The sequence below is a fragment of the Hypanus sabinus genome, chromosome 23 (assembly GCF_030144855.1).
Source record: "Hypanus sabinus isolate sHypSab1 chromosome 23, sHypSab1.hap1, whole genome shotgun sequence".
NCBI classification, from domain to species: domain Eukaryota; kingdom Metazoa; phylum Chordata; class Chondrichthyes; order Myliobatiformes; family Dasyatidae; genus Hypanus; species Hypanus sabinus.
The window spans coordinates 3,026,957-3,052,089 of NC_082728.1; the positions used below are offsets into that span (position 1 = coordinate 3,026,957).

Consider the following 25,133-nt stretch of genomic DNA (forward strand, 5'->3'; position numbering starts at 1 on the left):
TTAGCGATAATCCCCATGATGTGAACTTAACTTTTTTATTCTGTTTTGTCAGGTCATTGACCTGAAACACTATCTCCTCCTGAATGCATTTGCAGGGTGGCAATACATCTTTGCTAAAGGATGATAATAATGGATGCATTCACCTTTCCTCACAAGACTGAAGGATAAGTGGCAATTACAGTTAAAAAATCAGCTGTGGTGATGGTTCATATTTCACTGACATAATTTTTGTTTCAGCAATACAAAAAATTTTTACTGGTTATTATACAGCACTAACTGGCCTTTCAGCCCACCTATACAGGACTGTCCCTGTGCAGTATTTCTGAATACAATAGATGATTCAATGCGTAATTTACAATGCAGTCCCATTTCACCCCTCGAGGCATTGGGGTGTGAACTTCAGCATCTTTAAACTGGACGTGATCTAGTCACACATCCAGCAGGAATATCAACAAAGGGGAATCTAGTCAATATTTCATGTTGAGATCCTTCATCAGGACTGTCAATTCCCCTCCATAGATGCTGCCCGACCTGCTGCGTTCCTCCAGCTTTGTGTTGCTGTGGATTTCCAGCAGCTGCAGAATCTCTTCTGGAAGGAGGGAGTAGGTTGGTTCCTGTTTCATTATCACAGCCCTGTCTCAAATGTCCAATGATTTAGCCCACCAAGGCACCTACAATCACAAACATAGCTCTTTTAAACATGTTTATTGGACAATTTATCTACCCTAGCATTCAGGGTCAACATGATACATAAAATCAATAAAAAATGTCTAAGCCATTTGGAATGATGCAGATAAGGTGGGATTGTGTACTCCTGGAATGATTCACTCATAGATCCAATCATGGGCACAGTTCTTGTAGTTCACTAACTCCTCTGGTTTGAACCACAAACAGATCTCCTTCTGTGCACTTGGAACAGAGTCACTCCCATGGATGATGTTTCTGTAGAGAACAGAGCACATTACTGTTAGAACATCAAAGTTTCAATGAACAGACCATTCAGCCCAACAACACTTGCCAAATTCCTAGTCATGGTGTGTTGAAATAATTATCAAGTTTTTGGAAGTTTCAACTACACAACTTGCTGTGTAAAGAAATGCTTGCTGATGTTGAAAGGAAATTGCAGACTAGCACCTGGCATCCACCATAGATTATGAAGGCCTCTCATTCCACATCTTCTTGGGTGTTCTCACCCTTCTCTGAACTCTCTCCAGTGCCTTCACAAAATATGGAGACCAAAATTGTGGTGTTCAAGATGTGGCATCAAGTGCATTAAACGGCTCAAGAACATCTCTAGACGTGAACTCCACTAAGGGCATTATAATGCCCAGCATTCTACTAGCGCTTCTGTGCATCTAATACGGGGTCGGCAACGTTTACCACTGAAAGAGCCAATATGGACCCATTTCCCACAGAAAAGAAAACACTGGGAGCCACAAAACCCGTTTGACATTTAAAATGAAATAACACTGCATACAATTTTTTTTTGCCTTTATGAAATTGATGAACTCCTGCAGAGAAAACGAAATTACATTTCTGCATGCAACAAAAACATTTTGAACTCCGAAAAAAAGACGCTGGGTTGAAGGTTACTCCATAGGTAGCCTACCTTGGATCGAAGAATTAAAAGAAAGCGCGCATTGGCGGGTGTCAGGCATTGGCAGTGGTAATGTATATTAATAGCGATAAAAAACACGTTGTAGCGGTGTAGTGCTACACGCAGTGCTAAAATAAAGACACTGCAGTCAAAGGTAACTTTATTCGAACTAAACAGCCTTGATTTAAAGCCTCCCTCAATCCGTCCCCGTGGGCACGGATGCTCCAAAAGACACGTACTCACAAACCCCCGTAGGCTATCTCCCTTAGCCGGAACGGTGGCTAATTGTGAGCCGGTTCGGATGTGCCAGGAAATGGGGTCTCACAACATTTTTAGATTGTACAAGATCACCATAATCTTCAAATTTCAAATTACATTTCAAAAACTAACAAACTACAGGGAGCCGCAGCACAGAGATCAAAGAGTCGCATGCGGCTCCGGAGCCGCGGGTTGCCGACCCTTGGTCTAATAGGACGCCCAAATCCTTCCACAGTGCACTTTCTGACTCAAGACCCCTCACTGTATATTTATGTCTAATAGTTCCAATTCCTGTATGTAGTATTTTACATCTTACATTAAATTTCAACTGCTAACTGTATTGATCCTGCCCATCCTAATTTTGTGTCACCCAGTTGCAGGCAAACCTGCAAGTGTTTGTCCAAAATCTCTGTTCAAGTTAAAAAAACACAGCACAGTAGCGTAACTCTTTACAGAGCCAGCGACCCAGGTTCAATTCCCACCGATGCCTGTAAGAAGTTTGTATGCGCATTTCCTCCTGGTGCTCTGCTTTTCTCCCACATTCCGAAGGTCGAAGCTCAAACCTCAAAGTAAATTTATTATTGAAATACACGTCATGTACAACTGAGATTCATTTTCTAGCCTGCATACTCAATAAATCTTTCTTTGAATAAACTCAGGTCAGGCAGGCAGCATCTATGGAAATGAGTACAGTTGGGTTGAAACACCTCTTCAGGATTGGAAAGGGAGGGGACAGAAGCTAGAACAAGAAGAGAAGGGCAATTGGAATGGCCCTCTTCTTCCAATCCCATTAGCTTCAACCCTTCTTTCCCCACCTCCCTCTGAACCCCATTCCCCTATGGTCCGCCACTCTCAGCTAATCCTTCCACTTCAGCCCTTTACCTTTAACACAAGCCACCTCCCAGCTTGTACTCCCCCCCCCCCCTCCATTTTCAATCCCGATGAACGGATGTGGCACAAAACATCGACTGTTGCCCAGCCTACTGAGTTCCTTTGGTATGGCATGATTTCCAGAGACTGCAGAATCTCTTGTGTTTATTCTAAAGTATCAAGAACTTGCCTTCAGGAGGACAAGGAGATAGCCTTTCCAGTGGGTTTCCCCAACACCAGGACACTGCCAGAATCACCGGAACAGCCGATGTTCACCACTGACTTCCCTCATTTCCAGACTGTCAAAACCCACCTGCCAATCTGGATACAGAAGTCTCCACGGATGGTGCCAGGCTTGGAGTCGGCAGGGTTGGTTTCACCCAGCATCACCCTGGCAGTCTTCACCACATTCAGACCTTCCCACACCTGCAGCACAGGGACAGAGGAGGTGAGAGAATCCTGACCAACCGCACAACCCCCCCCATTCACTGAGGGACAGGTCACACTCACACAGGGCAGCAGAAACCGGGAACAGTGAAGGCCCTTCAGCCCAACGGTGTGCCAACCCTTTAAACAACCTCACCCTTCCTCCATTTGTCATTCATCCACAAATCTGTCTGTCTGACCCTCTAAGGTATCAGCCTCTACCTTCACTCCTGGCAGGGCATTCCACACACCCACCACTCTTTAAAAAAACCTCCCTACCCCTTGGAACCTCCTATAGTTTCCTCCAATCACCTATGCCTGCTCAAAGACTATTCAAGAAAAGTGTGACAGGAAAGGAATGGGAATCGGTTTGCTACTGTCACATGTCAGTGAAGCTTCTCTTACACGCTGTTCATACAGATCAGATTATTACAGTGCATTGAGGCAGAACAAGGTGAACACCAACAGAACAAAGTGTAAACTGTGGGAAGAAAGGAATTGTAAGGGTTTTGGTCCAAGGACCAAAGAGGGAGAGGTGGTTATAGGAAAGGAGAGACTGGAGTCAGAGGGATGGACCGAGGAGGGTACAAAATGATAGGCAGGTCAGTAGCTGTGGCAGTGAGTGGATTTATAGTAAACAGTGAATGGATCTAGTAAAGGGAGAGAAGCGTCAGAGATGGCCCAGAGGAATCTGAGAGCTGGGTGCAAGACTAAAGATAAAATTGGACAAGTGCACGAGTGCAGGCAGCAGCACTAATGCAATCACTGTGACTGGAAAAGTCTGTTTGAAACTTTTTCCACACAGCCAAGATGGGCATAGCTGAGGCTCTTGTTACCTAACCCCCAGGTCATCTGAATCCTCTCCTCAGTCTACCCCACCTCAGACCCCTGTCTGACTCATCTCTCCCGATCTAAAATGTTGGCAATTCTCCCCCAGCAGATTCCGGCATCTGCTGTCTCTTGATGCTTCAATACACCAAACACTCCTCACCACACGGACAGGACACATTTCGTCAGCCCCCAAAGATCACAACTTTAGGCAGCTCTGACTCACCATGGCAACGACAGGTCCAGAGCTCATGTACTCGACCAGCTTGCGATAAAACGGTTTATCTGAAAGCTCCTCGTAGTGTTTCTCAAGTAGGGAAGAAGATGCCTAGAGTGAGAGAGAAAGCAATGGACAATCACGTTCAAAAATTGGTCAGAATGACAAAGACAATGCAGAGGGAGCTTCACTGTGCTTTTGACCCATGCTATCCCTGCCTTGGGAGTGAAAAATGGGTTAACATCTGCAAACAGAAACATTCTTGCTGTCATCCTGCACTATTCCCACACAGTATTCCTCTGATCTGGTGCAATTTTACAACTCCAAGATTAAATCACTCACCTAATTGTTGCTGGCGAATTTAACAGGAGGAATGATCAAGCAGTCTGGGTATTGGAATTGGTTTTTTGTCACATGGTGCCACAGTAGCACGACACTATGAGAGCTAGGGGGTTCAATTCTAGTGCTGTCTCTGTATGCCCTCCCTGTGGAATGCACAGGCTCCCCCCCCCCCCCAGGTGTTCCGGTTGCCTCCCACAGTCCAAAAAAATTCTGGGTAGGTTAATTGGTCATTGTTAATTCTCCCGTGATTAGGCTCGGGATAACCGAGAGGTTGCTGGTGCGGTACAGTTCAAAGGACCAACTCTACACTGCTAAATAATAAATGTATACAATACAGTGAAAAGCTGGTCTTGCATATTGTTAACAGATCAATTCAGGAGCTATATACAAACCTCCAAACAGTGGGCAGGATGTCAGCTACAATTTACAACGCGAGATACCAAAGGCATGTTACAATAGCCATGGGAGATTTCAATATGCAGGTAGATTGGGGAAAAAAAATCAGGATGGTGCTGGATATCAAGCGAGAATTTATAGATCGTCTATGAGACAGCTTTTAGAGTGAGCCCACTAGGGGATCAGCTATTCTGAATTGGGTGTTGTGTAGAGAACTAGAAATAATTAGGAGTTTAAACAGCAAAGAAACCCTTAAGAGATAGTGCTCATATGATCAAATTCACCCTGAAGTTTGAGAAAGTGAAGCTAAAATCAAACATTACAGCGGAGCAAAGGTTATTACAGAGGCATGTGAGAGGAGCTGGCCAAAGTTGATTGGAAGGGAACACTAGCAGGGATGATGATGGCAACGACTGGAGTTTCTGGGAGTACTTCAGAAGGTGCAGAATAGATGAAGCAGTTTTCTAAAGGCAGGTTGATGCAACTGTGGCAGGCAAGCGAAGTCAAAGACAGCATAATCAAAAAAGAGATGACATACAACATAGCAAAAATTAGCACAAAGTTGGAGGATTGAGAAGCTTTTAAAAACAGTAGGCAACAAAAAAAAGCCAAAAAGGAGAGAAAAGATGAAATATGAAGTTAAGCTAACCAATAACATAAAATTAGATATAAAACCTTTTACCCCCCACCCTCAGAAGAATAAAAGAGGTGAGGATAGATGGCAGTGTGGAAGATCAGAGGGATCTTGGGGTCCAAGTCCATAGGACACTCAAAGCTGCTGCACAGGTTGACTGTGGTTAAGAAAGCATACAGTGCATTGGCCTTCATTAATCATGGGATTGAGTTCAAGAGCTGAGAGGTAATGTTACAGCTGTATAAGATGGACCCTGGTCAGATCCCACAGAGTACTGTGCTCAATTCTGGTCACCTCACTACAGGGAGGATGTAGAAACTATAGAAAAAGTGCAGAGGAGATTTACAAGGATGTTGCCTGGATTGGGGAGCATGCCTTATGAGAATAGGTTGAGTGAAACTCGGCTTTTTCCTCCTTGGAGCAACAGAGGATGAGAGGTGACCTGATAGTGTACAAGATAATGAGCAGAATTGATTGTGTGGATAGTCAGAGGCTTTTTCCCAGGGCTGAAATGGTCATCATGAGAGGGCACAGGTTTAAGGTGCTTGAAAGTAGGTACAGAGGAGATGTCAGGGTAATTTTTTTTACTCAGAGAGTGGTGAGTGCGTAGAATGGGCTGCCAGCAATGGTAGTGGATATGATAGGGTCTTTTAAGAGACTCCTGGACAGTGAAGACTGATGCAAAGTATTTATTCATTTCACCTGCTGTTTTGTTGCCCCCATTACTACATCATTTTTCAGTGGTCCAATGTTCACTCTTGCCTCTTTTAAACTATGGATCTGAAGAAACTTTTGGTAAGCTCTAATATTACTGGCTAGCTTACTTTTGTATTCCATCTTTACCTTCTTAATGACTTTAGTTCCATTCCGTTGGTTTTTAAAAGCTTCCCAATTCTCCAAATTCCCACTAATCTCTTGCTTTTATGTTGGCTTTCATTTCTCATTAGCAATGGCTGTGTCATCTTTCCTTTAGAATCCTCCTTCCTCTTTTTGATGTGTATATCCTGTGCCTTCTTAATTGCTTCCACAAATTCCAACCATTGCTGCTGTTGTTACCATCCCTGCCAGTGTTCTTTTCCAATCAATCCTGGGAAACCCCTCTCTCACGTCCCTTTAATCTCCTCTAAGCCACGGTAAAACTGATACATCTGACTTTCGCTTTTCATCAAATTTCAGTCATGTTATGATCACTGTCCCCCAAGGGTTCTTTTACTTAAGCTCTCTAATCAATCCTGGTACATTACGTGACACCTAATTTGGAAGACTGGCAGACTGACAGGAAACAAAGAGTGGGACTTTTGTTTAGCTGCTGGTGACAGTGGGGTTCTACAGGGGTTGGCAGAGTTTAGAATGGGAGGGAAAGAGAGAATTTCATTGAAGCCTATTGAATATAGGGAGTGTGTGGAGAGAATGTCCCTATAAAGGGGGAGTCTAGGGGCAGTGTCAGAATAGAGGGCTGTGCCCATTTAGACAGATGAGGTAGAATTTGCCGCCACAGAGGGCTGTGGAGGCCAAGTCATTGTGCATATTTAAATCAGAGGTCAACGGGTTCTGGATTAGTAACAGCATCAAAGGTTATGGGATGACGACAGCAGAATAGGGTTGAGAGGGACAAATGGCAGAACTGACTCCGAGAGCCGTTTCAGATTGTACAAAGTAGGGTGATATTCAAGGTCATGCTTCATGACAAAGTAACAGCCAAGGCAATTGCTCAGAATCACACACCTGGAGAAACTTCATGGCAACCAGTTTAAACCCCTTCTGTTCAAAGCGTTTGATGATATCTCCAACAATTCCTCGCTGGACGCCATCTGGCTTCACAGCAATGAAGGTGCGTTCCAGGTTGGCAGCCATGTTTCTAGAAAATTAAACATGTACATGAGAAGGCCATTTCTTCACTACAACACAGCGTTCAAACCAGAATCCCACCAGGGCCACTGGGAATTCATTTCCATTAAAAAAAATACTTAATTCACAGCCATCGAGGTTGGGAAGAAATCCCGCTAGGCTGTAGGCTCCTCCCCAGCCAGATCACAGCGGTCCTGGTCGTGACCAGAGCCTGGGATGGATTAACACCTGGAACCAAGGGTGCTCTGTGCCCAACCTGAACTCTGTTTCCTGGATCAGATGAGGAGTTCAGGGGCGGTCCTCCTTGTGAAATTGTTTCCACCACCATGGCGCGTGTAGAACAGGGTGTCGGGTCAAGATCGACTCGAACCTCATCTGACAGTTTTCCAACACCCGCAGCAACAACAGGAGTTCGCTGACTCGCTCGGCAAGATGCTGGAAATCTGAAAGGACGGGGATGATGCAGGTCGGTCAACGCCGATGCTGCTGACCCTTTGTCTCCGGCGGGGCCGGGCGGAGAGCCGCACCGGGCCGGTAGGGCTGAGGGTGGGGATGGGGAGGGGAGGGGAGGGAGGAAGAGGAGGGGGAGGGTGAGTAATAGAGGAAGAGAAGCCGCCGCCTGTACCTGGATCCGCCGCGGCTTCGAACCGAGGGGAGGAGGGGAGGGGGAGGGGGAGGGGGAGGGGGAGTGGAGGAGGAGGGGGAGTGGAGGAGGAGGGGGAGTGGAGGAGGAGGGGGAGTGGAGGAGGAGGGGGAGTGGAGGAGGAGGGGGAGTGGAGGAGGAGGGGGAGTGGAGGAGGAGGGGGAGTGGAGGAGGAGGGGGAGTGGAGGAGGAGGGGGAGTGGAGGAGGAGGGGGAGTGGAGGAGGAGGGGGAGTGGAGGAGGAGGGGGAGTGGAGGAGGAGGGGGAGTGGAGGAGGAGGGGGAGTGGAGGAGGAGGGGGAGTGGAGGAGGAGGGGGAGTGGAGGAGGAGGGGGAGTGGAGGAGGAGGGGGAGTGGAGGAGGAGGGGGAGTGGAGGAGGAGGGGGAGTGGAGGAGGAGGGGGAGTGGAGGAGGAGGGGGAGTGGAGGAGGAGGGGGAGTGGAGGAGGAGGGGGAGTGGAGGAGGAGGGGGAGTGGAGGAGGAGGGGGAGTGGAGGAGGAGGGGGAGTGGAGGAGGAGGGGGAGTGGAGGAGGAGGGGGAGTGGAGGAGGAGGGGGAGTGGAGGAGGAGGGGGAGTGGAGGAGGAGGGGGAGTGGAGGAGGAGGGGAAGGGGAGGAGGAGGGGAAGGGGAGGAGGAGGGGAAGGGGAGGAGGAGGGGAAGGGGAGGAGGAGGGGAAGGGGAGGAGGAGGGGAAGGGGAGGAGGAGGGGAAGGGGAGGAGGAGGGGAGGAAGGGAGGAGGAGGGTGAGTAATAGAGGAAGAGAAGCCGCCGCCTGTACCTGGATCCGCCGGGGAGGGGAGGAATGGGAGGAGGAGAGGAGAGGAAGGGGAGGAGGAGAGGAGGGGAGGAGGAGAGGAGGGGAGGAGGAAGGGGAGGGTGAGTAATAGAGGAAGAGAAGCCGCCGCCTGTACCTGGATCCGCCGGGGAGGGGAAGGGGAGGAGGAGAGGAGGGAGGAGGAGAGGAGGAGAGGAGGAAGGGGAGGAGGAGAGGAGGGAGGAGGAGAGGAGGAAGGGGAGGGTGAGTAATAGGGGAAGAGGAAGAGAAGCCGCCGCCTGTACCTGGATCCGCCGGGGAGGGGAGGGGAGGAATGGGAGGAGGAGAGGAGGGAGGAGGAGAGGAAGGGGAGGAGGAAGGGGAGGGTGAGTAATAGAGGAAGAGAAGCCGCCGCCTGTACCTGGATCCGCCGGGGAGGGGAAGGGGAGGAGGAGAGGAGGAAGGGGAGGAGGAGAGGAGGAAGGGGAGGAGGAGAGGAGGAAGGGAGGAGGAGAGGAGGGGGAGGGTGAGTAATAGAGGAAGAGAAGCCGCCGCCTGTACCTGGATCCGCCGGGGAGGGGAGGGGAGGAATGGGAGGAGGAGAGGAGGGAGGAGGAGAGGAAGGGGAGGAGGAGAGGAAGGGGAGGAGGAGAGGAAGGGGAGGAGGAGAGGAAGGGGAGGAGGAGAGGAAGGGGAGGAGGAGAGGAAGGGGAGGAGGAGAGGAAGGGGAGGAGGAGAGGAAGGGGAGGAGGAGAGGAAGGGGAGGAGGAGAGGAAGGGGAGGAGGAGAGGAAGGGGAGGAGGAGAGGAAGGGGAGGAGGAGAGGAAGGGGAGGAGGAGAGGAAGGGGAGGAGGAGAGGAAGGGGAGGAGGAGAGGAAGGGGAGGAGGAGAGGAAGGGGAGGAGGAGAGGAAGGGGAGGAGGAGAGGAAGGGGAGGAGGAGAGGAAGGGGAGGAGGAGAGGAAGGGGAGGAGGAGAGGAAGGGGAGGAGGAGAGGAAGGGGAGGAGGAGAGGAAGGGGAGGAGGAGAGGAAGGGGAGGAGGAGAGGAAGGGGAGGAGGAGAGGAAGGGGAGGAGGAGAGGAAGGGGAGGAGGGGAGGAAGGGGAGGAGGGGAGGAAGGGGAGGAGGGGAGGAAGGGGAGGAGGGGAGGAAGGGGAGGAGGGGAGGAAGGGGAGGAGGAGAGGAGGGGAGGAGGAAGGGGAGGGTGAGTAATAGAGGAAGAGAAGCCGCCGCCTGTACCTGGATCCGCCGGGGAGGGGAAGGGGAGGAGGAGAGGAGGGAGGAGGAGAGGAGGAGAGGAGGAAGGGGAGGAGGAGAGGAGGAAGGGGAGGTTGAGTAATAGAGGAAGGGAAGCCGCCGCCTGTACCTGGATCCGCCGGGGAGGGGAGGGGAGGAATGGGAGGAGGAGAGGAAGGGGAGGAGGAAGGGGAGGGTGAGTAATAGAGGAAGAGAAGCCGCCGCCTGTACCTGGATCCGCCGGGGAGGGGAAGGGGAGGAGGAGAGGAGGAAGGGAGGAGGAGAGGAGGGGGAGGGTGAGTAATAGAGGAAGAGAAGCCGCCGCCTGTACCTGGATCCGCCGGGGAGGGGAGGGGAGGAATGGGAGGAGGAGAGGAGGGAGGAGGAGAGGAAGGGGAGGAGGGGAGGAAGGGGAGGAGGAGAGGAGGGGAGGAATGGGAGGAGGAGAGGAGGGAGGAGGAGAGGAAGGGGAGGAGGAGAGGAGGGGAGGAGGAAGGGGAGGGTGAGTAATAGAGGAAGAGAAGCCGCCGCCTGTACCTGGATCCGCCGGGGAGGGGAAGGGGAGGAGGAGAGGAGGGAGGAGGAGAGGAGGAGAGGAGGAGAGGAGGAAGGGGAGGTTGAGTAATAGAGGAAGGGAAGCCGCCGCCTGTACCTGGATCCGCCGGGGAGGGGAAGGGGAGGAGGAGAGGAGGGAGGAGGAGAGGAGGAGAGGAGGAGAGGAGGAAGGGGAGGAGGAGAGGAGGAAGGGGAGGTTGAGTAATAGAGGAAGGGAAGCCGCCGCCTGTACCTGGATCCGCCGGGGAGGGGAGGGGAGTAATGGGAGGAGGAGAGGAAGGGGAGGAGGAGAGGAGGGGAGGAGGAAGGGGAGGGTGAGTAATAGAGGAAGAGAAGCCGCCGCCTGTACCTGGATCCGCCGGGGAGGGGAAGGGGAGGAGGAGAGGAGGAAGGGGAGGAGGAGGAGAGGAGGGAAGGGAAGAGGAGAGGAGGGAGGAGGAGAGGAGGAAGGGGAGGGTGAGTAATAGAGGAAGGGAAGCCGCCGCCTGTACCTGGATCCGCCGGGGAGGGGAGGGGAGGAGGAGAGGAGGGAGGAGGAGAGGAGGAGAGGAGGAAGGGGAGGAGGAGAGGAGGAAGGGGAGGAGGAGAGGAGGGAGGAGGAGAGGAGGAAGGGGAGGGTGAGTAATAGGGGAAGAGGAAGAGAAGCCGCCGCCTCTACCTGGATCCTTCGCGGCTTCGAACCGGCTGAGAGCGCGTCGCCGCCCGCACCGGCTTAAATAGCAGCTGACCGGAAACTGGCGCTGCCACGGCGACGGCTGGGGGTAGGGGAAAGGAGTGAAGAGAAAGAACCATAGTTAAGGAGACGAGTCGATCTATGATCATACTTTTCTTCATAATTTATGAAGGTTTATAACAGATTTCCCACATATCTGAACAGTGAACTTCTCTCGGATTTATTTTACGAAACGGATCTGTTCCGCCACCCCTCAGCGCGCCCGGTGGGTGTTTCCCGAGCGCCCTCTGACCCGGAAGGACACGCCGTCTTCAGGCGCTCGCCTGCGGCCCAGCAACGGCCTCGGAACCGCGGAGTTTCCTGAGCGTCGCTTTGGCTGCCAGCCGTAGGATGTCCGCCAGGCCCGAGAAGCGCCGTGCGGAGCGGCAGGTGGAGGAGGCGGAGCGGCAGAAGAACCTGAAGCGGCTGCAGGTGATGGGGGAGCAGCCGGACGAGGAGCGGCGGCTGGAGGAACTGCTGTTCGGCGGCGAGGAGGCGCTGCTGGAGAGGCTGCAGGTGAGCCCGGCAGCGGTTGCTGAGGTGGGGTGGCCACCGGATCAGTCTTTGGGAAGTAGAGCTTTCCTCTGGTCAGCGATCAAAGCTGCGGACTAGACTCGCCAGTGTCTCCAACATAACTTCACACACGAAATGCACGTGTTCCACCAGCACTTCGATAGATTCACCCCCAAGGGGAAATTCAACATTTTCCCAGCGTCCCATACACTTACTGTAGCAAAACTAATTACCTACAGTATTTAACAGTATAAATATGATATGCATCTAAAATCACCCTCCCAAAAACCATTAATAAATAGCTTTTAAAAAGTTCTTAAATAGTTTACTAAAGTGCATTGAGTGGTAACTTAAGCTCAGCCCTAACCCCGGCACTTTAACATGTCTTGCCCCTGGTGGTTGAATTGTAGAGCCGAATGGCGTTGGGAGTAATGATCTCTTCATCCTGTCTGAGGAGCATTGCATTGACAGCAACCTGCCGCTGAAGCTGCTTCTCTGTCTCTGGATGCTGCTGTGCAGAGGATGTTCAGGGTTTTCCACGATTGACCGTAGCCTACTCAGCACCCTCAGCTCTGCCACCGATGTCATACTCTCCAGTTCTGTGCCCACGGACTCCAGTTGTGTGTGTTGTTTGAATTTCCAACATCTGCGGATTTCCTGGTATTTGCTCCAACATAACTTCCCATCTCCTGGGCTCAATACAGCTTTCTTTATCTACATACCTGACGCCAGTTTCACTGGATTCCCAGATCCCTTTGTCCTACCACACTGCTCAGTGTGCAAGACCCACTCTGGTTGGTCCTGCCACAGCGTAACACCTCGCATTTGTCTGCATTTAATTCCATCGGCCATTTCCAGCCCATTTTTCCTGCTGATGCAGATCCCTCTGCAAGCCACGATAGCCTTCCTCACTGTCCACTACACCCCCGAACTTGGTCAAGTTCATCACATTATCATCCAGATCATTGATATAGATGCCAAATCCCAGCACCGATCCCTGCGGCACTCCACTAGTCACAAGCCTGCAGTCAGAGAGGCAACCCACTACAACCGCTCTCTGGCTTCTCCCACAAAGCCAATGACTAATCCAGTTCACTACCTCATCTGAATGCCAAGCCACTGAACCTCCTTGACCAGCCTCCCTTGTGGGACCTTGTCAAATGCTTTGCTAAAGTCCATGTAGGCGACAGCCACTACATTGTTTTCGTCCACTTTCCTGGTGACTCCTTAAGATTGGTCAGACATGACCTACCAAACATGAAGCCAGGCTGACTATTCTTGTATTGCTATATTTCTACACTATTCTTGGTTGGTGGACTGTAATGAAACCCAGTTTCCCTCGGGATCAATAACGTCTGTCTGTCTGTCTGTTAACCAGCCCACGTCCATCCAAGTACTTATATATCTGGTTCCTCAGAACAACTTCCAATAACTTTCCCACAAATGATGTCAGACTCACCAGCCTATAATTTCCTGGTTTCTGTTGAGAGCCTTTTTTAAACAGCAAAACAACATTGAAACACGTACAACACCCTGAAGGAACTCAGCAGGTCACCTCTCTCATGATTCTGCCTTTTTCTACTACCCATAGTGCTTTCCCCTTACATTCCTTCTTCACTTTTCCTGCCTTTCCCCTCCCCCACCCCTTGATCTTTCCCCTTACTGGTTTTTCACCTGGTACCTTCCACTCTCCCCCCACCTTCTTTATAGGGCCCCTGCCCCTCCCTCTTCAGTCCTGATGAAGGGTCTCGGCCCGTAACGTTAACTGCTCGTTTCCACGGATGCTGCCCGACCTGCTGAGTGTTGTACGTGTTGCTTTGACCCCAGCATCTGCAGTGTACTTTGTGTTTAGAACAACATTGGATATCCTCCAATCCTCTGGTATCTCTCCTGTTGCTAAGATGTTTTAAATACCTCTGCAACAATACTGGGGATTTATCCACCCTAATTTGCCTCAAGACAGCAAACATCTCCTCCTCTGTAATCTGTATAGGGTCCACGGCCTCGCTACTGCTTTGCCTCACTTCTGTAGACTCTGTGTCCATCTTCTGAGTAAGTACAGATGCAAAAAAACATTTAGGACCTGCCCCATGTCTTTTGGCTTCACACATGAATTACCTTCCTGATCTTCCAGAGGACCAATTCTGACTCTTGCAATCCTTTTGATCTTAATGTGTCTGTGGAATCCCTTAGGATTCTCCTTCACCATGCCTTTTTCTATCCCTCTGCTTTCTTCCTTATGTGTCTCTTGTATTTCTTGTACTCCACAAGCACCTCATTTGTTCCTACCTGCCTACTCCTGCTGTGCATCTCCTTTTTTTTCCTCTTAACCAGGGCCTCAATATCTTTTGAAGCCTAAAGTTCCCTACACTTGTTATCTTTACCTTTTATCCTGACAGGCACATACAAGTTTGTACTCTCAAAATTTCACTTTTGAAGGCCTCCCACTTACCAAGTACACCTTTGCCAGAAAACAGCCTGTCCCAATCCACACTTGTCATTTCTGATACTTTCAAAATTGGCCTTTTTCCAATTAAGAATCACAACCCGCATACCAGACCAATCTTTGAAACTAATGGCAATATCGTCACTGGATGCAAAGTGCTCCCCCCACACAAAATTCTGTCACTTGCCCTGTCTCATTCCCGAATAGCAGATCCAGTATCACATACTGTATGTACTGATGAAGGAAACTTTCCTGAACACATTTGACAAACTCTTTCCCAGTATGGGATTCCCAACCATTATGTGGAAAGTTAAAATCACCTGTTATAACAACCTTGTGTTTCTGCGATATAGCTACAAATTTGTTCCTGTAATTCCTGCAGACTGTTCAGTGGCCCCATTAACGAGGTCGTACCTTTCTTATTTCTCAGTTCCACCCATTATGCCTCACTGACAGTTCTCCAGTCTGTCTTGATTGAGCACTGCTGTGACATTTTCCGACTAGTAACGTGACCCCTTTTCCTTTAATCGTTCCTGCTCTACCGCTTCGAAAGCAATGAAACCCCAGAATATTGAGCTGCCAGTCCTGCCCCTCCTGCAACCTAGTCTCACTAATGGCTACAATATCATAATTCCAAGCATTGATCTATGTCCTGACCTCTTCCACCTTTCCTAGGATACTTCCTGCATTGAAATATATGCAGCTCAGGACACTAATCACACCATGCTCAACCTTTAGATTTCTGATTTTGCTCTGAGGTCCTACCAAGATCTGTCTCCACAACCTCTCCATCAGCTGTTCTGGCACTCAGGTTCCCGTCCCCCTGCAACTCTTGTTTAAAGCTCTCTGTGCAGCACTAGCAAACGGCCCCGCTAGGGTATCAGTCTCCCTCCAATTCAGGTGCAAACCATCTCATATGTACAGGTCCCACCTTTGCTGGAAGAGAGCCGAAAGATCTAAAAATCTTATGCCCTCCCTCCTACACCAACTCCTTAGCCCCATGTTGAACTATATAATCTTCCTAGTTCTGGCCTGACTATCACATGGCATAGATAGCAATCCTGGGTTCACAACTCTGGAGGCCCTACGCACCCAACTCCCTTTGCAGGACCCGGTCACACTTTCCACCCATGTCATTGGTATACTGACATGGACCATGACTTCTGGCTGTTCACCCTCCCACTTAAGAATGCTGAGGGCTCGATCTGAGATATTCTGGACCCTGGTACCCGGACGTAAAATACCATCTGGGAATCTCGTTCTTGTCCACAGAACCCCCCTTCTGTTCCCTTTACTAATGAACCCCCTATAGCCACAGCATTCCTCTTCTCCCCGCTTACCTTCTGAGTTAAAGAGGCGGACTCATTGCCAGAGACACTGTGACTCTCCTCTGTTAGGTCATCCCCCAACAGTATCCAAAGTGATGTACCTGTTGTTGAGGGGGATGTCCACAGGGGTACTCTGCACTGGCTCCTTCACCCCTTTCCCCTTACTGACTGTCACCCCGTTTCCTGCGTCCTGCACCTTGGGTATAACTCCTATCTATCAACTCCTCAGCTTCCTGACTGATCCGGAGTTCATCCAGTTCCAACTCCCAGCTCCTTAACACGGATTGTTAGAAGCTGCAGCTGGGTGCCCTTTTTGCAGTTGTAGTTGTCAGGGACACCGGAGCTGGTTCTGTTTTCCCACATCCCACAAGATGAGTCTTCAACTACCCTCTACTCTCCTAGCTGAGCAGATATAAAGAAGGGAGAATATAAACTCTGGGGGCAGGGGGGAACTCCAAATACATCTTTTTTGCCTTCTCTGAGTGAGGCCTATAAAGAGCTAAAGCCTCAGAATCTCCACTCGAACTCTGTCCACTCCAATGATGGGTGCTGCCCCTGCCTTACTTTAATTTGTTCATGTCAATCAGTCCCATATGTGGATTGGCTGCTGCTCAAAGGTGCTGAATGGTGTTGGTGTTTCTTGGGCAGCGTGGGTTTTGCTTAACTTACCTCTCTCCCCTCACTCTATTTACCCCTCTGCAGAGAGGTTGGGGCTTTATCCTATCCCTCCGAGCTTTGGAGACTGATCGGTGTTTTTAAAATGATGTGGGGTAGGAGTAGGGTCAATGTGCACAGTCCTTTTCTCAGGTTTGGGGAATCAAGAACTAGAGGCTTGATGTTTGAGGGCAGAGATTTAATGCAAACCTAGGCGGCAACTCCCACACAAGTACACTGCTCCCTGTATGTGATGAGCTGCCAGAGGAAGTGGTTGAGGCAGGTACACTGACAACATTTAAAAGGTTCTTGGAGTCAGTAGGAAATATTTATGGAGAGATTGCTAGCCTTGATGGGAATCCTGGTTAGCTGAAAGTCCTGTTTCTTTGCTCTGCCTCCCTCTCCCTCTCAGCCAACACAAAGGAAGGATCGGGACCAAACCTTGCTGGATGAATCCTCCAGTGACTCGGAAGTGGAAAATGAAGCCAGGTCCGATTTACCTCCACACAAGAGAGCAGCATGGGTGGATGAGGAGGACGGAGCAGACGATGAGTAAGTGGGCTGTGTGGGTGACATCCGGGAAAGCTGATGCCATCACCAGATATGTTCCTCCTCGCACCCCTATCCCTGTCCTGGTATTCATTCACCCACCTTCCACTTCACACAGCCCCATCCTGTGCACTGTGTGATTTTTCCCACCCTTCCACGTGGAAAAATGATTGCCTTGTACCCATTCTGGTTCTATGTCCGTGATGTGGCCTCCTCCATAGTCGTCATTATGTGCCGTGCAAAGTTCCCTCTAGTTTGTAATGACCAGCGTGAAAAAACTCTGTGCTGTTTGCAGCGTTTTGCCCAGTGACGACAACATTATTTCTTAAATAAAAATCGTATAAATAAGCCAGTTTTAAAATCTGCAGATAAATTGTCACAAACTCCACACTGTCAACACACCAGAAACCGCAAAAAGAAATGTGATTGTGTACAATCGTGAAATATACTTATGAGGTAGAGGGTGACAATCTTTTGTGCACAGTTTAAGTTCCTAAGGCACGCACACCTTAGAGGGAACATTGGTGTCATGTCTAATGATCACGGTCTTTCCATGACCATGATTGTTCTCGGCAAATATTTCTACAGAAGTGGTTTGCCATTGCCTTCTTCTGGGCAATGTCAGGTCATTATCAATACTCTTCAGAGATTGTCTGCCTGGCATCAGTGGTCACATAACCAGGACTCGAGATGGGCACCAGCTGCTCATATAACCTTCCATCACCTGCTTCCATGGCTTCACATGACCCTGATCAGTGGGGGTGGGGGGGTGCCAAGCAGGTGCTACATCTTGCCCAGGGGTGACCTGCAGGCTAGTGGAGGGAAGGAGTGCCTTACACCTCGCATGGTAGAGATGTGTCTCCACCCTGCCATTCTTCCTCCATATTAGGCAACCAAATGTAAATTGGTGCTCATTTTGTAGAATGTGTCCATTTGTGTCCACGAGTGACATTCATCTTCCTTTCACCTGCCTCTTTCCTCCTCCTAATCTTTGGCTTCCAACAAAATTTCAAAAACTTTAAGTTTCAAGTTCAATGTTGAGTTTATTATTATTGACGTGCGCATGTATCCACAGGTGCCGGCTCAACACATCGTATTTTTGACTGAAGTCAATGCTGTCCTTCGATTGTCCCATTAATTTCAGTATAATTTGGATGTTTCAGAAGTTTTTCCTTTGGCTCAATTCATCAACCAAGGTGCCTACCTGAGCTGGTCCCATTTGCTTGTATTTTGCCCAGGCTAGTTCTTCCTATCTGTGACCTGTCTGAATGTCTTTAACACATTGTAACTGTGTGTTGAAACTGACTACTAGCATTTAATTTTTATTTGGAAAGCAGTCAGCTGTAGACACCGTAAATCTGAAATAAAAAGAACTTGCTGTAAATATTCAGCAGATGTGAAGGAAGAAACGGGATTAACGTTTCATCTGGAGACCCTGCTGCTGTGTGTTTCCAGCCTGACCATCCAGGCCATGCCCTCTTTTCACTACTACCATTGGGCAGGAGTCTTAAGTTGCACACCACCAAGGTCAGGAACAGTTATTACCCTTCAACCAACAGGCTCGTGAACCAGCGTGGATAACTTCATTCACCTCAACACTGAACTGATTCCACAACCCAAAGACTCACTTTGAAGGACTCAACAAGTCGTGTTCTCAGCATTACTTTATTTAGTTTGTCATCTTTTGCACACTGCTTGTTTGTTAGTCTTTGCTTAAATAGTTTCTTCATTATATTCCATTGTATTTCTTTTTATGCAAAGTCTGTTGCATTTTTTAAATTCCTGTAAGTGCCTGCAAGAAAATAACTCTTAAGGTAGAACGTACATACAATACTTTGATAATAAATTTACCTTGAACGTTTTCTGTTTAAATGCAGATTTTATTTTTCTCCCCTGATTTCATTGGTTTTGTTCTGTTTATACTCCTCCCAGAGATTTTGTTCCTCTTTGGCCTTTACCGTCTTTCATACAGCACCAACTCTGTGTCATTACATTTCCTGTGGTCTGCATCCTATCACATCCCTTCATCCGTCCACTCCATTACTTAGTGCTTGTTCCATCTTTAACTTTTCCTTGTTCTGGTGTAAACAAGGATTTTGCAGGGGCAGTATGTGGTTTGCTGGCCTTGCAAAAATGCTAGATAAACATTAAACCACAGCTGGGTTAGCAACATACACAAAATGCAGGTCAGGCAGCATCTATGGAAAAGATTAAACAGTTTCAACCCGAGAGCCTTCATCAGGACTGTTTGTGGCACTACCAGTTAAAGCTAATAAACTAACCACTGGACTTGAAGAGGGTGATGATATTAGAGGTAATGAGAACTCCCCTTACCTTAAAGCCATGTCCTCTTGTACTGAGCAGTGGTGCCCTGGGGAAGAAATGCTGGCTGTCCACTCTGTCTATTCCTTTTAATATCTTGTACACCTCTATCATGTCTCCTCTCATCCTTCTTTACAAAGAGTAAAGCCCTAACTCCCTTAATCTCTGATCATAATCCATACTCTCTAAACCAGGCAGCATCCTGGTAAATCTCCTCTGTACCCTTTCCAATGCTCCCACATCCTTACTATAGTGAGGCGACCAGAACTGGACACAGTACTCCAAGTGTGGCCTAACTAGAGTTTTATAGAGCTGCATCATTACATCGCATCTCTTAAACTCTATCCCTCGACTTATGAAAGCTAACACCCCATAATCTTTCTTAACTACCCTATCAACCTGTGAGGTAACTTTCAGGGATCTGTGGACATGTACCCCCAGATCCCCCTAATCCTCCACACTTATAAGTATCCTGCCATTTACTTTGTACTCTGCCTTGGAGTTTGTCCTTCCAAAGTGCACCACCTCACACTTCTCCGGGTTGAACTCCATCTGCCACTTCTCAGCCCACTTCTGCATCCTATCAATGTCTCTCTGCAATCTTCGACTCTACAATCAATCCTCTACACTATCTACAACATCACCAACCTTTGTTTCATCTGCAAACTTGCCAACCCACCCTTCTACCCCTACATCCAGGTCGTTAATAAAAATCACAAAAAGTAGAGGTCCCAGAACAGATCCTTGTGGGACACCACTAGTCACAACCCTCCAATCTGAATGTACTTCCTCCACTACGACCCTCTGCCTTCTGCAGGCAAGCCAATTCTGAATCCACCTGGCCAAACTTCCCTGGATCCCATGCCTTCTGACTTTCTGAATAAGCCTACCGTGTGGAACCTTGTCACATGCCTTACTAAAATCCATGTAGATCACATCCACTGCACTACCCTCATCTATATGCCTGGTCACCTCCTCAAAGAACTAACAGGCTTGTTAGGCACGATCTGCCCTTCACAAAGCCATGCTGACTGTCCCTGATCAGACCATGATTCTCTAAATGCCCATAGATCCCATCTCTAAGAATCTTTTCCAACAGCTTTCCCACCACAAACGTAAGGCTCACTGGCCTATAATTACCTGGACTATCCCTACTACCTTTTTTGAACAAGGGAACAACATTCACCTCCCTCCAATCCTCCAGTACCATTCCCATGGACAACAAGGACATAAAGATCCTAACCAGAGGTTCAGCAATCTCTTCCCTTGCCTCAAGGAGCAGCCTGGGAAATATTCCGTCAGGCCCTGGGGACTTATCTGTCCTAATGTATTTTAACAACTCCAACTCCTCCTCTCCCTTAATATCAACATGCTCCAGAACATCAACCTCTCTCATATTGTTCTCACCGTGATCAAGTTCCCTCTCAGTGGTGAATACCGAAGAGAAAATTCATAAAATAACAGTGCTGGTTTCCCTTAAAGGAATATTCAAACTTTTATGTGTTGTATTTACCCTAATCATATTTGCCCTAGGCAAGCTTATTTATTGGAAAAGGTCTTCTCATCATTATTCCCCATGCATCATTGAGTTATGTTGCTGTTAGGTTGAATTCACAGTAATGGCTAACCCATTACAGGCCTAAGGAGAGAGGGTTACATATAAAAAAAGAAAATTAAACTAAATAAGTAGTGCAAAAAGAGGAGAAAAAAACACCGAGGAAGTGTTCATGGTTTTAATGTCCATTCAGAAATCTGACGGCAGAGGGGAAGAAACTGTTCCTAAAACATTGCGAGTGTGTCTTCAGGCTCCTGTACCTCCTCCCTGATGGTCCCCTGGGCAACAGGCGGTACGACGAAGTTGGACCGAAGGACGTGTTTCAGTGCTGTCTGACTCCGTATAACATTTTTGTTTCTTTACAGTGTAGAAATGACACATCGGTTCCGGAAAAATCTAGTGAAAAGCAGCACGGAGAAGACCCTCACCATGCGAAAGCTCCAGCAGAGATTAAAAGAGCAGTATGTACAGTAATTTCCTCTCCAGACACAGATTCTCTGCTTATGTTCTTTCATTTCCAATACTACTCTTTTTGAGCAACACACACAAAATGCTGCAGGATCTCAGCAGATCAGGCAGCATCCGTGGGGGGGAATAAACAATCAACGTTTCAGGCCAAGGCCCTTCATCGGCTGGAAAGGAAGGGGGCAGAAGCCAGAATAAAAAGGTAGAGGGGAGGGGGAGGTATACGAGCTGGGAGGTGATGGGTGAGACCAGGTGAGGGGGAAGGTGGGTGGGGGAGAGGGGATGAGGTGAGGAGTTGGGTGGTGATGGGTGAGAGCAGGTGAGGGGGAAGGTGGGTGGGTAGGGGAGGAGGGATGAGGTGAGGAACTGGGAGGTGATAGGTGAGACTGGGGGAGGGGAATGAGGGTGGATGTGGGAGGAGGAATGAGGTGAGGAACTGGGTGGTGATGGGTGAGACCAGGTGAGGGGGAAGGTGGGTGCGTAGGGGAGGAGGAATGAGGTGAGGAACTGGGTGGTGATGGGGGAGAGGGGATGGAGTAAGAAGGTGGAAGAGGTAAAGGGCTGAAGAAGAAGATATCTGACAGGTAGGGAAAGTGACCCATGGAAGAAAGGGAAGCAGGAGGGGACCCAGAGGGAAATTATGGGCATATGAGGAGAAGAGAATGGCTGAGGGGGGAAACATGAATGGAGAATAGAGAAAGAGAGAAGGACGAGGGTGAGGGAGAAGAAATTGCCAAAGGTTAGAGGAATCGGCATTCATGCTGTTCACAGAGTAGGAGGTGCTGCTTGTCTAACCTGACAGTGACCTTATCCTGACCACGGAGACAACACATTGGATTAGGAAATTAAACTGAAATGGGTAGCCCCTGGGACAACCTGCTTTTTATTGCTCGATAAAATGGTCCCCATTTTGTTGGGTCTCAGTAACGTAGAGGAGACTGCACTGCGAGCACAAGGTTCAGTAGATGACCCTGACAGACTTTCACGTGAAGTGTTGCCTCTCCTGGAAAGACTTTTTGGGCCCGGAATGATGATGAGGGAGGAGATGTAGGGGCAGGGTTAGCACTTGTCACACTTGCATTTCAGGCCAGAATCAGGATGCAGAATGAAGTGTTCCAGTTACAGAGAAAGTGCAGGTAAACGGTAAGGTGCAAGATCATTATCAGCTAGATTGTGAGGGAAGGGCCTATCTTATACTAGGCACCATTGAATAGTCTTGTTCACAGCGGGCTGGAAGCTGTTGTTGAGCCTGGTGGGATGTGCTTTCAGGCATTTGTAACTTCTGTCTGATGGAAGAGGGGAGAAGAGAGAATGCCTGGGGTGTGTTGGGTATTTGATGACGCTGGCTGTTTTACCGGGGCAGCAAGAAGGATGGGAGGCTCAGTAAATAATGTATCCAATGCATTTCAGTGTCAATGCCCCAAGTTGAGGACAAAATTTAATTTCTGACTGCTTGTAGAGCAGTTTGTCAACTCTTCATTAAAGACATCTGCAAAACTTTGTTTTTTTCCTTGATGGGGTCGGGGGAGGGAACTGACTGCAAACCTGGCTCATCCGGGCACAGTAGAAGTGATACGCTTGGGAGGAAGTTGGCAGAGATTCCTGTTCCACATCTTCTCCTGAGAGCCTGTGAGCAGGAACGGAAATCACTGGATTGGGTTAGCCTGTGATAACACCCAGGATGAGGCTGAAATGCCAGGGGGCGAGAGCATTGACCTGAGCACAGTCAAGATTTAAAAGACAAATTCTACGGGGATGTAGCGAAGGAAGTTGAGTAGTTTGACGTCGCTGTTGTCATGTCACAGACACGGCATCTAGTCTACATCAGACTTCTTTCAATGTAATTGGTTGAGGGGTGAATGCTGGCCAGGACCTTGCTCTTCATAGGACGTTATGCAGAATTAGGCCATTTGGCCCATCAAGTCTTTGACTATTCCATCATGGCTGATTTATTTTCCTGTCAACCCCATTCTCCTGCCTTCTCCCCATAACCTTGGATGCCCCGACTAATCAAGAACCTATCAACCTCCACTTTAAATACATGCAATGACTTGGCCTCCACAGCTGTCTGTGGCAATGAATTCCACAGATTCACCACCCTAAAGAAATTCTCGTCTCTGTCCTAAATGGATGTCCCTGTAACCTGAGTGGTATTCTTTGGTTCTAGACTCCCCTAACTGGACACATCCTCTGCACGTCCACTCTGCCTGGGCTTTTCAGTATTTAGGTGCTGAGAGGTTGGATGTCCTGTATGCTGCCAAGTAGATGGGTACACCCCAAAACAGAGTCACATTCACATACTTCTTGAAATCTCAGAGTGGCACAGCAGTGCAGCCAATGACCTGGACAAAATTCAACCGCTGTCTGGAAGGAGTTGTACGTTCTCTCTGTGACCACGTGGCTTTCCTCCCATGTTCCAAAGATGTGTGGGTTTGGGTTAGTGAGTTGTGGGCATGCGATGTTGGCATTGAAAGCATGGTGACACTTATGGGCTGCCCCCAGCACATCCTTGGACTTGGTCGTTGATGCAGTGCACTGTATGTTTTGATGTACAGCTGACAAATTAGGATAATCTTTAAAATCTCCTTAAACTGGATATAACTCAATCTGCTTTATTTGTAGGTTCCAGACTGCAATGGGTGGGACACCATCCTGGGCAGAGAGGAAGGTTAAAAACAAAAGAAAGGACAAGGAAGACTCAGCCGAAGGTAATTTATTGTCGGGTGGAAACAGATTGGTCTCTTTCCTATCTCTGTGCAGCCAAGAAAACCAACAAAACTTTATCTACAATATTACTAAAGCTCACACTGAGCTGCTGGCTCGAATTGAACTGAAATGTTTCCAGAGTGAGTGCTGTGTGAGTTATGTGCTGGAGTAGAATTATGGAGCTTCAAAAGTTTGTATTCAGTAAGACATACAACCAAAATTAAACCACGTGCTAGAACCCAGTCCGAGTGTGCGGAGGTAAATCTGCCTAGATTAGGCATTCCTCATAAACAGAGTGAACATGCAAGAAGGGGACTAGTGAGGGAGGTCAGCTCAACAACTCTGGAGGAGTTACGAGCTTCAGTGGCTGAGATGGGAGAGGCTGTGTATACAAATACTGTTGTCCAGCTGCTTCACTGGTCACAGCTTTATGGGAGAGTGGCAAAGAGAAAGCCACTGTTGGGGGGGGGGGCATAACTGACATGAAATCTGGGCTGGAATTTGCCAGAAGGCTTATGAGATACTCTGAAGTCAGCTGAAAGAAGGTTCTATGGTCTGATGAAACCAAAATTGAGCTTTCATCATCAAAAACATAACATGTGAAACGTGGTGGTGGCCGCATCACGCTGTGGGGACGCTTCACTGCAGCAGGCTCTGGAAGGCTTGTGAAGAGAGAGGGTAAAATGAATGCAGCAAAATACAGAGAAATCCTGGAGGAAAATCTGATGCAGTCTGCAAGAGAACTGAGACTTGGAAGAAGATTTGAAACCTTCCATTCCTTTGAGCCATGCAGTTCCCCCCCGGTTAATCCTAGCCTAATCACGGGACAATTCACAATTATCAATTAACCTACCAACTAGTAGATCTTTGGACAGTGGGAGGAAACCGGACGGAGCACCTGGAGGAAATCCATACAGATCATGGGGAGAATGTACAAACTCCTTCAGGGCAGCGGCGGGAAATGAACCCAGGTTGCTGGAACTGGTGCTAACCAGTACGATACCATGCCACCAGCGTGCTTCAGGTTGGAGTTTGGTGGTTCGTTCTGTGGCTTTAGATCCAGAAGGTCAAATTGCTGGGAGAGAATCACAGGTTGGAATCTAATGGAGGTTTTTTTGTCTTGGATTTTGAATGCTAGTGAAGCTTTTGGTGTATTGGCCTTCATAAATCAGAACAATCAGAGTTGTGATGTTATGCTGACGTGTAAAATATTGGTGAGGCCTAAGTTGGAGTATTGTGTGCACCTACTAACAGGAAGATTGAAAGGGAGCAGGGAAACGTTAC

The 25,133-nt window shown here is 48.7% G+C and overlaps 2 protein-coding genes across 6 annotated transcripts in view; one reads left to right on the forward strand and one right to left on the reverse strand.

The window, feature by feature from the left end:
• Window positions 1–690: 690 nt before the first annotated feature.
• Window positions 691–11,433, reverse strand: LOC132379883 (nucleoside diphosphate kinase-like). Of its 5 annotated transcripts, none has more exons than XM_059948179.1 (5): window positions 11,258–11,433; window positions 7,294–7,426; window positions 4,206–4,307; window positions 3,039–3,151; window positions 691–942 (listed from the first exon to the last, which is right to left on the reverse strand). In XM_059948179.1, exons 1-5 carry the CDS (start codon window positions 11,431–11,433, stop codon window positions 825–827), a joined length of 642 nt encoding a protein of 213 aa, XP_059804162.1. In that variant the 3' UTR covers window positions 691–824. The 5 variants fall into 5 exon arrangements, with proteins under 5 accessions (XP_059804162.1, XP_059804165.1, XP_059804166.1 ...); XM_059948182.1 differs by lacking the exon at window positions 11,258–11,433 and adding an exon at window positions 8,968–8,990; XM_059948183.1 differs by lacking the exon at window positions 11,258–11,433 and adding an exon at window positions 8,835–8,851.
• A 224-nt stretch (window positions 11,434–11,657) lies between these two features.
• utp18 (UTP18 small subunit processome component) overlaps window positions 11,658–25,133 on the forward strand; it is a 44,156-nt gene continuing 30,680 nt past the window's right edge. The window contains exons 1-4 of the mRNA XM_059948178.1: window positions 11,658–11,827; window positions 16,665–16,804; window positions 21,044–21,139; window positions 23,766–23,851. Of these exons, the coding sequence (XP_059804161.1) occupies window positions 11,663–11,827; window positions 16,665–16,804; window positions 21,044–21,139; window positions 23,766–23,851 (487 nt within the window). The 5' untranslated portion in view covers window positions 11,658–11,662. The remainder of the gene's footprint in view (window positions 11,828–16,664; window positions 16,805–21,043; window positions 21,140–23,765; window positions 23,852–25,133) is intronic.

What these genes read in the sequence shown, in the direction of transcription:
- LOC132379883 (XM_059948179.1), bottom strand. Translation starts at nt 11,433, where the DNA reads ATGAAGAAAAGTATGATCATAGATCGACTCGTCTCCTTAACTATGGTT. An exon ending in TTGCCATGAAGTTTCTCCAG is followed by an intron (nt 4,308 to 7,293) that starts GTGTGTGATTCT and finishes CTCTCACTCTAG; the next exon opens with GCATCTTCTTCCCTACTTGA. An exon ending in CTGGACCTGTCGTTGCCATG is followed by an intron (nt 3,152 to 4,205) that starts GTGAGTCAGAGC and finishes CCTGTGCTGCAG; the next exon opens with GTGTGGGAAGGTCTGAATGT.